This window comes from Pteropus alecto, unplaced genomic scaffold (assembly GCF_000325575.1).
Source record: "Pteropus alecto unplaced genomic scaffold, ASM32557v1 scaffold41, whole genome shotgun sequence".
Taxonomy (NCBI): domain Eukaryota; kingdom Metazoa; phylum Chordata; class Mammalia; order Chiroptera; family Pteropodidae; genus Pteropus; species Pteropus alecto.
The window spans coordinates 1363542-1376020 of record NW_006430464.1 but is presented as its reverse complement, the minus strand read 5'-3'; the positions used below and the strand labels follow the sequence as shown (position 1 = coordinate 1376020).

The following is a 12479-nucleotide window of genomic DNA, read 5'->3' as shown; positions in this document are numbered from 1 at the left end:
AGTGAGCAAAATTCCCCTCTCTGTGGTACTCATGCTCTAGGGGTGACGTGGACCAGTGTACAAGTAAATATGTAGTACTCAGGTACTCAGGTGACCGTGGGTGTCGGGAGGAAATAAAGCAGGGAAAGGGTGTGCGCGGACAGGGTTAGGGGTGGTGCTCTCATACGTGCTGGTCTCTCACTGAAAAGGTGACGTTGGAGCAAAGAATCGCATTTAGTGGGCGAGCTGAGCCCACGCAAATCTGGAGCACGACATTCCCAGCAGTGGGATCAGCCTGTGCAAAGGCCCTGAGGCAGGACGGAGCATGCCCAGTAGCAGGACTGCAGTGGGGGGGCGGGGAGCAGGGGCGGTAGGGGGAGAGGGTGGGGCGTTCTGTCAGAGAGGGGCCTAGGGGACGTGCAGGGTCTGGAGGGCCTCAGTGAGGACTTCGCTTTTATGCTGAGCGTGACGGCAGCCAGGGAGGGAGTCTGAGCAGAGAAGGGACAGGATTTGATTCAGGTTTTCACAGGGTCCCTGTGGCCGCTGCGCAGAGAGCTAAGAGTAAGTCTCACTTTATTCAGTGTGCCATGGGGACCCCTCACTCACAGTCACCTCCGATACCCGCTCTGTGTGAGGACTGCTCTGGACTCTGCAGATGCCGCCCTGCCCTGGGGGACCCTTCCGTGTTAGCTCAGGGGGGTCTTTGCAGCTGCATTTCCAGCTGGGGAATGACAGGGTCCGACTTGGTTGCTCAAGGAGAATTTCTTCTCGCTCAGTGTAAAGCCAGTGCAGTTCATTTTAATATATTTTATTTAGTACTTGTAAAATATTATTTGAATGTGTAATCAATAGCTTTTAAATGATTAATGAGACAGTTTACGTTCCATTCTCAATTTGGGCTACATTTGCATTGGTAATATTCACTCTGTATGAAGAGTTTATAAAACTTAACATTGAAAAAGTAGATTCATGAAGTACTCAAATTGTTCCAAGCACACTTTTGCAGTACCTGAATCAAAGATCAGTTTTTCAGTGTCAGTTTATTAAAATTAAATAAAACGGGAACTTCACCCCCTCAGTTGAACTGGCCATGTTTCAGGTGGCCCACGGCCACGTTTGGCTGTCATATTAGACAGAGCAGGGCCAACGTGTGCCGAGCCGGATCATGGTCCAGAGCCTACAAGCATCATCTCCCAGAATCCTCTCTGGGACCCAGGGCTGCTAGGACTTGTGTGGGAGACACATCACGGCAGGATGTGTAGATGGGACATTCGCTAGCTTGTATTGCAGGTGTCCAGAGCTGTGGGGTAGAGTCGGGATTTGCGCAGATCCCCTTGGTGGCAGTGACAGCCCCACCCCTCTGCCACTGCGGCTTAAACCCTTAGTCAAGGCTTTATCTCCCCTAGTCAGAAGCCCCAAGGTAGGGCAGATGTAGCAAGGGCTGGACTCTTTTCCACCCACATGCTTGTCACAGCAGCAGCTGTAGGCAGAAGAGGGATCGCCACCCTCCCCTGGCTCTTCAGTGCCCGCAGAAGACCCGCGCCGTCCGCCGGCCCCCCTGCCCAGAGAACACTTCCCCGAATATCTGCTCATTCATTTCAGCCTCACATTTGATCCTCAGATCGCAGGAGCTGGAGCCTTCGTCCCCACCCAGTCCGATTCCAGCCTCTCAGCCCCCGCTGTGTCTGTCTCTGTCCAGATACTCACCATTGTCCCTGTCACTCTCCCCTCCAGCCCAGGAGTCCCCAAGAGCAGGGCCAGTATGAGTCATCCCTGAGCCTGGCCCAGGGGACGTGTGAGGCTAAGGGAATCCCATCAAAACGCCCGGCATGCTTGCATGCCTCCTGTGATGGCAAGCTCATCCTCCCGTCGCTGGGTGGCCCTGGGTGCTAGAAAGTCGTCTCTTCGGCAGCCCATCCCGTCGCGGCTGCCTTTAGCCCCTTTCTGCCACGCGTTTTCCTCAGCAGCACCCACGCGCCGCCTCGGCGCCCAGGCTGCGGCTTGCCGCTGGGTCGTCTCAGCGACTGTGCCCCGGCCGGGATGTCTGTGCTCCCCGCCCGAAGCCCCTGCCCGTCTGGAGGCCTGGTGCTTCGTGCTCTCCGTGAATTTCTTTTTAATAGAAAGCACACCAGCTACACAGATGGTAGCATCAGGTAGATGTGGGCAATTCGAAGACCATTTAAAGAAAAAAATACACATCTGTTCTTTAAACATTCTTAAACCGGATCTGTGTGATACTGTCTTCTGTGTAATCAATTGCTTATAAGAACATTTCCGTATATGATTCTACATGTGAATATTTTAATATGTACATATATATATATATATGGAAATAGCATATTTATTAAGAAAGCCCGCAGATCACACGGTCCCAGCTTATCCCGATGGAACGCAGCGTAATCGGCCGCCAGATGCGGAACCAGCACCCTTGGCTCCCGGCACCCCCTCGTGTGCCCTCCCAGTCCCCTCCCCTCCCCTCCCTCCCCAAGGTTGACCCCTGCTGGGTCTGCTTCTTGAAGCCTTTAACAGAGGCGTAAAGTTAGGCCAGAGAGGGAGCCAGCCGTGGAAATCTAATCGCTGTTCAAATATCTGTCTCTCCGCGATAAAGTTTAGGCAGCCGCTTTGTGATATGTGATGCATTTATAAAAGCTGCTTGAGCTTCTTCAGGTCCCTACAGAACAGTTTTGAGACGGGCAGTTGGAGCAATTATGTGGTCATCCCGGGTTAAGAATAGAAGAGAGTGTGCTCCCTCTCCACTCACCGCCCTGTCCTGCCCCCAGAGGGAGGCGCTGTCCGAACCCCGGACGCCCTCAGGGGCCATGCCTCGGCGGCGGGGTTTGGTTCTGGCCACCCTTGCTGGTGAACTGCTCCCGAACCCTCCTCATCTTTCTTGGGCCTCCTCAAATGTCCCACCTCCTGCAGCCTCCACCAAGGCCCTGGGTGGTACCCAGGCACCCTCCAGCCCTGCACATCTATCTCAGATATGGGGAGGGGGTCCCCTGCCTGCACCCCACCAGGCCAGGAGTCCCTAGGGCAGAGCAGAAGTGCCAGGCCCGTCTGGGTCTGAGTGTCTGGGGGTGGCCCCGCTCAGGCCTGGCCCCCAGGGCCTCAGGAAACGTGTAATTAATAAATGAAGGATCAGATGGCCTCTGGGGCCACACAGACCGATTCACGCTCATCGCTGAAGTGCTGGCCCTTCGTCGCCTGGGTCCCAGAGAGCCCTCCACCCCTTCCTGAGGATTCGGGCTGGCTCACTCCACGTTTCTTAGTGTCCCCTCTTCATGCCTCATGCCTTTACTGCGCTCGGGCGCTCGGTAAGCCCTTGGAACATGGAGCTGTAACCCAGAAAAGTGGTAGATACTGTCCCTGTTCGCAAGTGGCTTCGGATCCAGAGGACAGGGACAGACCCAGATACCCTCAGTACATGCCCCGAGGGAGGGACGCAGGCAGTGTGGGAGCCCAGCGGAGGCCCAGCAGCACTGTCCAGTGGCCTTACAGTGTGGTTTTAACGTCTCCAGCGGCCACATTTTTTCAAAGTAGAAAGAAATGGGCCACATCAATTTCAATATGCGATATTTCACATTTTTTTTCTACACTCAGTTTTGCCACTTACAGTTCCAGCCATGTTTCAGATGCTCAAGAGCCACCTGGCCGATGGCCACCGTATTGGACTGTGCAGCTCTAGGGTCTGCTTGGCACTGGTGACGGGGCGCTAATCAGAGGGGGCTCCCTGGAGGAGGCGATAGCCGAAGCGAGGCTCGTGGGAGCTTACTTGAAAGTTGGGGGTAGGAGGCGAGGCTGGATTTCGAAAGAGAAGGGATGCATACCCTTGCTTTTTCGTTCGTCCGTTCATTCATTCATTCGTTCAGTGCACACTCAAGCCTCCCAGGTGCTCGGCCACGTGCTGAGGGATGCGGATGACACAGCCGTGGGTCAGAGCGGGTCTCTGCCCTTCAGATAACCAGACGTTGACTACAAGTGTCCTCACGGTGCTCATAATCTGAAGTGGGAGCCGAGGTTAGACAGTAAAGGTCAAGAAGATAGTTCCATGCCGTGAAATGTGCTAGGAAAGATTGTTTTTTAACGAAAGACATCGACTTTAAAGAACAGGTCAGGAGAGGCCTCTTGGAGGAGGTGTCAAGAGCTGAGATTCAGATGATGGTAAGAGAGAGAGGTGGGCCCAGCGAGTGAGCACAGCGTGTCCCTGGAGCTGGCCGAGGCCAGTGGGGCCGGAGCACTCAGCAGGTGGTGACGGGTGACATTGGCGGAGTGGCCAGGGCTTCCCAGCAGGAAGCAAGGAGTCCCTAAAGGAGGTGCTGGAGTGATCTGAGTGAGTGAACACGGGGTCCAGACAAGGTAGTCACAGCGGAGGCGTCTGGGTAGCCACTCTGAAGGGTGGGCCGAGTGGGCATGGCGACGGCTTGAGTGACGGGGGGCATGCCCTGAGTTCTGTGTGGAGGAGCTGAGTCAACTGGAGCCTGTCATGGGCGAGATGGTGATGGCTGGCTCGCCTGGACCTGGGGTACGTGAGGAGGACGCAGCGGGCAGTGCCTCTGGGCATCAGGGGGCATCGTGGGGCGGGGGGAGGCCCCTAGAGTCATCCCCTCAGAGGACCGGTCTTGTCAGAGGTATAGGAATGTCGCGGACACGCGGGCTGGGGAGAGGTTGGCAGCCGGGAGAGGGAGAGAGTGGGTCTGTGGACCAGGCGGGAGGGGACGGGCCAGGGCCACGGGAATGGAGGGGCCAGGTGGTGGGGTGGGACAGAGAGGGAGTGGGGAGCTCAGCACCCGAGGGTCTGACCTTGTGACTGGGCGGCAAGGGAACCTTTACCTGGTTGGGGACTTGAGCAGGGGAGACCAGGTTTTCAGGAGATGCTGTGCTCGGTGGGGATGCGGTCGGGGTTAGCGTGCTGGGGGACAGCGGGGAGGCAGCCGAGCTCGTCATTCCTTCGTTCGTTCATTAATGTATTCATTCCTTTGCACATATTTCTTGCCTGCCCAGTGCTGGGGGCTGGTGCAGGGGTAACCAGAGCTGTGGGTGCGGACAGGAGCTCCCAGGGAGAGAGTATAGTTTAGGGGCCACAGTGAGAGGAGGAAGTCAGGGATCACCCCAAAGTGTGTGCCTGGCTTCTGGGAGTTGCAGAGACCAATGAACTTTAGTCATCACCTCCCTGAAGCTCCCGGCTAGAGATGGGGCCCAGGCCTAAGGTGGGGCCACGGGGTCAGGAGAGGGACCTCGCCAGGGAAAGCGAGGGCATGTGGCTCAACTCTTTGCGACCCTCGTCACCTGCCCTGCCTTCTCCTTGCCAGGTAAGAGCAAAGAGGCAGAGATTAAGAGAATCAACAAGGAACTGGCGAACATCCGCTCCAAGTTCAAAGGTAGGTGGGACTCCTGCCTCTGAGGGGGGAGGGGCCGGGCGCTGGGGCTCCTGGGACTCGCAGGTGTGATCCTTCCTCATTTCGCCTCCCCTTTCCTCCTTCCTCTGGCCCCAGGGGACAAAGCCTTGGATGGCTACAGTAAGAAAAAATATGTGTGTAAACTGCTCTTCATCTTCCTGCTCGGCCATGACATTGACTTTGGGCACATGGAGGCTGTGAACCTGCTGAGCTCCAACAAGTACACTGAGAAGCAGATCGTGAGTCTGGGGAGGAGGGGTCGGGGCCTGGACTCCTGGGTCTGGGTGGAGGGGCTGAAGGTGCAGCCTCCAGGCTGTGAGAGTCGGCACAAGGGTCTCGGCCCCCGCCCCACCCAGGGTTACCTGTTCATCTCGGTGCTGGTCAACTCGAACTCGGAGCTGATCCGGCTCATCAACAACGCCATCAAGAACGACCTGGCCAGCCGCAACCCCACCTTCATGTGCCTGGCCCTGCACTGCATCGCCAACGTGGGCAGCCGTGAGATGGGCGAGGCCTTCGCCGCCGACATCCCCCGCATCCTGGTGGCCGGGTGAGGCACTGGGGGCCCACAGTGGAGGGATGGTGGGGGAGGCAAGGCCCAGACGAATTGGAGGGTAAAGAGGCCCCCGCCTGTGTCACCTGCCCCAGGTCCCCGCCCCCGGGGCATGGGGCTCGCACAGGGCTCAGAATCCCAGTGTTCCCAGTGGCGGCCCTGAGGTCATAACGCCTCATCTCACCAAGTCGGCAGTGTGGGGCAGCCTCCCAGCGAAGCCAGTGGGATGTCTGTCTGATTAACGGGCCTGTACCCGTTATCTGGTACAGAAGAGGTGACGACCTTCAGCTGTGTTGGTGACAGCCCTTCAGAAGGTCCTCATCTTCATTCATTCATTCATTCATTCAACAAACATCCACTGAGCATGTTCGAGGCACTATGCCGATTGTAGTCATGGCCGGAAATGGACAAGGCCGTCATCCTCCCGGCCATCACGGCCCAGAGTGGGAGATAAACGCAGATTGAATAATCGCAGGGTGAAACATGTAATTCTTCTCAGAACTATTCTGAGGGGCACAGGAGCCCCTAAGGGCATTTAGTAGGGGTGCCCGACCTAGCCTGGGGGATCAGGGAGGGCTTCCCAGAGGAAGTGGCACGAGGTCGAGACCTAAGTAGAGAGGAGTCATTGGCCATGGAAAGAGGAAAGGCGTAAGGGGCCGTGGGGTCAGCCAGTGTGATCATCCTGGGGCAGGAGGTCATCTGGCAGATATTTCTGGAGCGCCTCCAGCGTGCGGGGCACTGTCGTGGGTGTGGCAGGCAGGAGCGAGCAGCTGGGACTGTCACACCCACCCCTGGGGAGCTTACGTGTAGTGGGGGACCCAAAGAGCAAACACGTACGCAGAGAGCTACGATGAGGACAGACAGTGACACGTGCTCTGAACGAAACAAACAGGGTAGTGGGGGAGGCTGCTTAAATTAGACTTGTCGGGGGCGGGGCGGGGGGGTCTCTCCAAGGAGGTGACATGTAATTTGACACTGTGATGAGAGCATAGTCATTCAACAACGGAGGGAGTCTGTCTCAAGCAAAAAGGCGCAGCAAGTCCACGCCCGCCCTGAGGTAGCCACGAACCCTCTCCATTCGTGGAACTAAGAGGTGGCGTCTGTGGCTGGAGTGTGGCGATCGGAGCAACCGCGCGAGGGCCATTTGGATTCTGTTGGAATTGACGTGGGAGGCGGTTGGTGTGTTTGAAGCAGGCGGATGACCTGAGTGGCTTTGTACTTTCCAAAGATCGCTGGGCCTAGTGCAGGAGAAGGTAGGACTCGTATTTCTGGCACCATGTGGACTCATTTCCTGATTGGTACTCTTGCTGAAAGCCAATAGTCAATGTCGAAGGAAAGGAAATTTTCTTCAGTGTATTCGTGAGCTAGCAAGAAAGTAAGGACAGGCCACGAGCCCAGAGGCACCTGGCACCCGGGGAGATGCGCAGAATGCCAGAGCCAGCTTTTGCTTAGAGGGCATTTGCTAAACTGGGGGTGTCCCTAATACTCCTTTCGGGGCATCACGGCCTCTGGGAACAGAAGACAAAGCTTGTCCATGGAGAGGCTTCAGAGGCCATACTTCAAAGTGAGGGTGACCTAGAAATAAATCTTCTTAGAGACTATAAGCAGAATGACCTGTTTCAAACCTTGGCACAGAGCGTCGCACACACCGGTTTTCAGCCTGATTTTTCCTTACCTGGGTCATCCGCAAATTCTTAAGCCAAACTCTCGTTTAAAGTGATGAAAACCGGTAGTAGTAGCCCAGGGCCTGACAGAAACAAAGGAGTTTCTTCTGGAGAAACCCACCTTCATCACAGGTCCCAAAGATCACTATCCGTGAAGCTCCGAGTTACATGAGTAGCTCACAGTCGAAAATCACTAAACATAGGATTGCAGACACCAGGAGAGACGACCAGCAGAAGGAAGACTAAAAAAGACAGCAGAGTTGAAATTTTCATACAGAATGTGAAGTATGTTCAGTATGTTCCAAGAAATATGAGAATGAGTTAAACTCCGGAGGAAAGAGCAGGCTGTTTTTAAAAATGGAAAATATCACCGAACTTTACCAAAAAAAAAATTAGGTGGTCTTGTTTAGCAGCAGAATTAAATAGGCGGTAGAACTGAATTACTTAATGAGAACACAGTCCAGGGAACCAGAGAGATGGAGAATTTAAGAGAGAGGTTCAGAGCCAGGGAAGGGAAGGGAAAGTAACGCCGTTCAGGGTTCTAGAGAGAGAGGGAGGAGGTGGTTTGACAGAGGCACTGTTTGAACAGGCAACAGCTGAGAACATTCCAGAACCAATGAGAGAGGCCGATCCTCAGAGTCAGGTAGTCCAAGACGTCATAAACGGAAATATAATAGAGCCTGCAGGGGGCGAGGGTAGTCGTGGGGGGCCCGCGGAGACCGCTGTCGCCATCGGGGGCAGAGCCGACGGTGGCTGGGACCTGGGTGGTGACCGTGAAGGCAGTTAGGAGAGGCCGTGAAGCCCATGGGACGGGTCACATGTGGCGTGGAAGCAGTTAGAGGCGTGCAGTGGAACAGGTGGGCGGACGATGGGGACGGGGGGACCAGGTGAGTGAGGAGGATGCGGAGCTGCGTGTGGCCGCGTTGAGTCTGAGGCGCCCGGTAGACGCTGAGGTAAAGACGGGGGTAGGCGGTTGGACGGCGGGGAGTCGGGGCCGGAGAGACACCTGAGAGAGCCGCTCCGCACACAGAAGGGTGGCCAGGGCCACACACGCGCCCTGGCCTTGCCCAGTCACCACGGGAGACGGAGTAGAAGCAGATGCGCGCAGCTAACTGTGACATTTTCATTGAACCTGATCCAACCAGAATCTTTTCATTTGGACGTTGGATCAGCATCAGAATTATCCGTGAGCTGCCCTACGGTATTTTTTCTGCTGAGTCTTTGCAACCCAGCGTGTAAGGGACACTCACGTGGCATCTCAGTTGGGACTCACCGCGGTTCCTGTGCCCAGGAGCCCCGTGTGGCCGGGCCCACATATCAGACAGTGCGGGATGGCGGTACTGAAAGCCCCTGCCTGATGAAGTCCCCAGGGAGGACTCAAGCAGGGCAGGGAAGCAGCCGGAAGCTGAACCCCGGGGTGGCCCAGGGTGTCCGGGTCTGGCTGGAGGGGGAGTCAGCGGGGAAACCAGTATGGGCCACGGCTCGGACCTCAGAGAAACTCACGGAGGAGTGGGCAGTGGTGGCAGATGCTGCTGACAGTTTCTTTAAGACGGGGACAGGCAGTGGCCATTGGCTTGGGCAAGACAGAGGTCGCCGGCCACCCTAGCCGGAGAACTCAGCACCTCCTGAGGGCTGAGGAGGCCGGTGTGACAAGTGCGCATGAGCCTAAGTGATGTCCCTGTTTCACATGAGGGGGGCTGGCTGTGGAGGGGCTGTGTCCTGCCAGCGTCGTGGGCCAGGCTGGGGTCGCCCGAGTGCGCTGGGCCTCCACGCTGGAAACTTGGCCTTGAGAACGACTGGGGCACGGAGGAACATTTTTAGGTAGATTTTTTTTTTAATTGCGATAAAATACAACATAAAGTTCACTTTTAGCTACTTTAAGGGTACAATTCAGTGGTCTTTTATATATTCCGTGTTCTGTAACCACCACTGCTATCTGGTTCCAGAACATTCCCATCACCCCAGAAGGAAGCCCCCAAGCCCATCAGCGGTCACTCCCTGTTCTCCCTCCCCCCAGCCCCTGGCAGCCACCAGTCTGCTATGTGTCTCTATGGATTCGCCAATCCTGGACATCTCACATTAGTGGGATCGCACAGTAGGTGGCCTTTCGTGTCTGGCTTTCTAGTCTTGGCGTGTTTTCGAGGCTCATCGTGTCGTGGCATGTGTCAGAGCTTTGTTCTTTTTCGATGCTGAGTAATGGCGTTCCAGCGTTCAGATGGACCACCTCTTATTTATTCATTGGTCAGAAAGCTCCGACCTTTTGGCCGTTCACGTTCGTGTGAACTCCGTTTTCACTCCTCCGGTGTAGACGCTGGGCATGGAGTCGCTGAGTCACGTAGCCTTTTTTAAAAAGAAGAAACAGCTGCAGTTCAGTCTCCCTTCTGTTCTTTACATCATCTCTTCATCTTCTCCTCACCCATCCCTGGTCCCCCAGATTCGGTGGTGGTTATTCCCATGTACGTTTTGTTCCTTTATACCTGGCACCCCTCCCCCCCCAATTATGTCGTGTTAGACCGGACCAAAAAAGCATCACAGCCTCTGCTTAACTTAACCAAGTCAATAAATAGCTCTTACGCCTTCGTTTGCTACTTGGACATTTCCCCGCCTGTGATGGATGATAATGGACCTCACCTCCGTAGAGGTCTGTCGTGAAGATCTAGCACGTTGATACGTGACACACTTAGAACAGAGCGTGGCCCAGGGTGTGGGCTGTGGGACGTGAGCCGTGATGAGTGTGAAAAGGCCACCGTTGAGCCAGCGCCGTCTCGTGTCCAGGCCTTCCGCTGGTTTCCAGTTTCGATCTGACGACGGGCGGTGAATGTTCTCGCGCCGTCCCCTCGAACACCCTAGGGTGGGGACATTCTGTGCAGAGATTTTGGTTTTTCTCATTAAGGTCTCGGTTTTCTGCTCACCTGGCACCTTATCAGAGAGGCCTTCCTCCACAGTGGCATTCCCGGCATGCCATGGCGTACCTGCCCTGGTCTGTGCCACCGCACCGGACCCCAGCGGCGTCTGCCGTGTGTGCGTGGATGCCGCCGGCCCCGGCCAGAGTGTCAGCTCTGTGAGGACAGGTGTTTGGAACAGTTCGTCCACCACCGTCCACGGCGCTCGCGGCCGTGCTGCTGCCCAGGGGGCACTGAATCTGTGCTTGGTGAACGAATGAAGGTGCCAGCCAGGCTCCGCGTTTCACCCTGCCAGGGACCTCAGGCGGCGACAGATCCAGCCCATCTTGCAGATGGAAAACCCGAGACCGGCCGGCCCATGAGGGCCACGCCATGTTGGACCCCGGTTCCACGTGGCTCTCTCCCTCTCTCTGGCCACCCTTCCTGGGAGGAACGAGAGGAGGGGAGGTGTGCGGGGCCGGGGGCACCCTGACCCCCACTCACCCCCACGTCGTGTCCCCACAGGGACAGCATGGACAGCGTGAAGCAGAGTGCGGCCCTGTGCCTGCTGCGGCTCTACAAGGCCTCGCCTGACCTGGTGCCCATGGGCGAGTGGACGGCCCGCGTGGTGCACCTGCTCAACGACCAGCACATGGTGAGGCCCCGTGCCTGGCACCCAGGGCCCCCGGCCACTGCCCCCAAGCTGCACCCCTGCCCTTGACGTCGGCCTGGGGGCCCATCCCTGCCCTGGCCCCACCTGGAAGCCCAGAGGCCCCCCCCACCTCTGTCCCTGCCTGCACCCAGGCAACTAGAGACCCTGATCCGGTCCCCCCCGGTACCCATTGCGCACCCAGATGTGCAGACACCACCCCCATCTCTGTCCCTGGCACTCAGGCTGCCCAAGGGTCCTGTCCAGTGTCCCTGACACCCAGTACCGACCCAGCCCTTCAGAAAATCTAGCCTCTTTCCGACACCCTGAGGTTCTCCCAATGTCTGTCACCTGCCCAGCCAGCACGGAGATGCTGACATCTGTCACCAACCTCGGTACTCAGTCCCTCCATGTCCCGCCTTCCCTCTGCCCAGCACCCAAGTTGGTGCTGGCCGTGGTCCCTGAGCCCCAGAGCACCCGCCATGCCCCTGCCCCTGCCCAAGCACACCCTGACCCGCTCCTTCATGCCCCCGAGTCTCCTCAGCTCCGCAGCCTGCACATGTGTCCCCAGCCCGAACCTCCTCCGGGGCCCTGACCCGCCACTCATCTGTCCCCGCAGGGCGTGGTCACGGCCGCTGTCAGCCTCATCACTTGTCTCTGTAAGAAGAACCCTGACGACTTCAAGACGTGCATCTCCCTGGCGGTGTCTCGCCTGAGCCGGGTGGGTGAGGTCTCAGCATGGCCGTGGGAGGTGGCCCCTGCGTCCCCGTCCCCTGGGGCACCTCTCAGGCCCTCTCGCTCTGCCCGGCGGCTTTGCACTCAGTCACTTCCTGGCTGCGCGGCCCCGGGGAAGTGGCTTTACGTCCCTGGGCCTCAGTCACCCTGTCCGTTCATGCGGACGATGCCAGCGCTCACTCAGCGTGGCTGCCGTGACGTCATCTGTGCGAGGAGTCAGAACAGGGCCCGCTGCCTGGCGGGCACCCAGGAAGTGGGGGCTGCTTCCCCGATTTGTCCGTCTTGCCCTCTCTGTCTGTCTTCCTCACCCCGTGTTCTCTGCTGTGCCCCCCGCTCCCCTCGCCCTCCTTCCCCCTGCTCCTCCCCCGACCATGCACCCCTGTCCTGGGCACCTGCCCGAGGCCTCCTGTGTGCCTGGCCGTGTGTGGGCTGATGAGGGACACAGATGAGTCAGACCCCAGCCCTCTAGGAGCCCCCTGTCCTGCCGGGGAAGGGCGTGTGGCAGCAGTGTCTAGCAAGCGGCTGTGACCTGTGCCCTGGTGGACACAGCCCGGGCGTCGGGGGACATTGGGGGGACGCGCAGAGTTGGAGCCAGGTGCTCAGAGGGAGTCAGGCCAGCAG

The 12479-nt window shown here is 57.4% G+C and overlaps 1 protein-coding gene across 1 annotated transcript in view; it reads left to right on the top strand.

Moving 5' to 3' along the window:
* Nucleotides 1-12479, top strand: part of AP2A1 (adaptor related protein complex 2 subunit alpha 1) — a 26318-nt gene that overhangs the window by 3722 nt on the left and 10117 nt on the right. The window contains exons 2-6 of the mRNA XM_006905016.2: nt 5289-5357; nt 5472-5614; nt 5732-5925; nt 11000-11129; nt 11743-11844. Of these exons, the coding sequence (XP_006905078.1) occupies nt 5289-5357; nt 5472-5614; nt 5732-5925; nt 11000-11129; nt 11743-11844 (638 nt within the window). The remainder of the gene's footprint in view (nt 1-5288; nt 5358-5471; nt 5615-5731; nt 5926-10999; nt 11130-11742; nt 11845-12479) is intronic.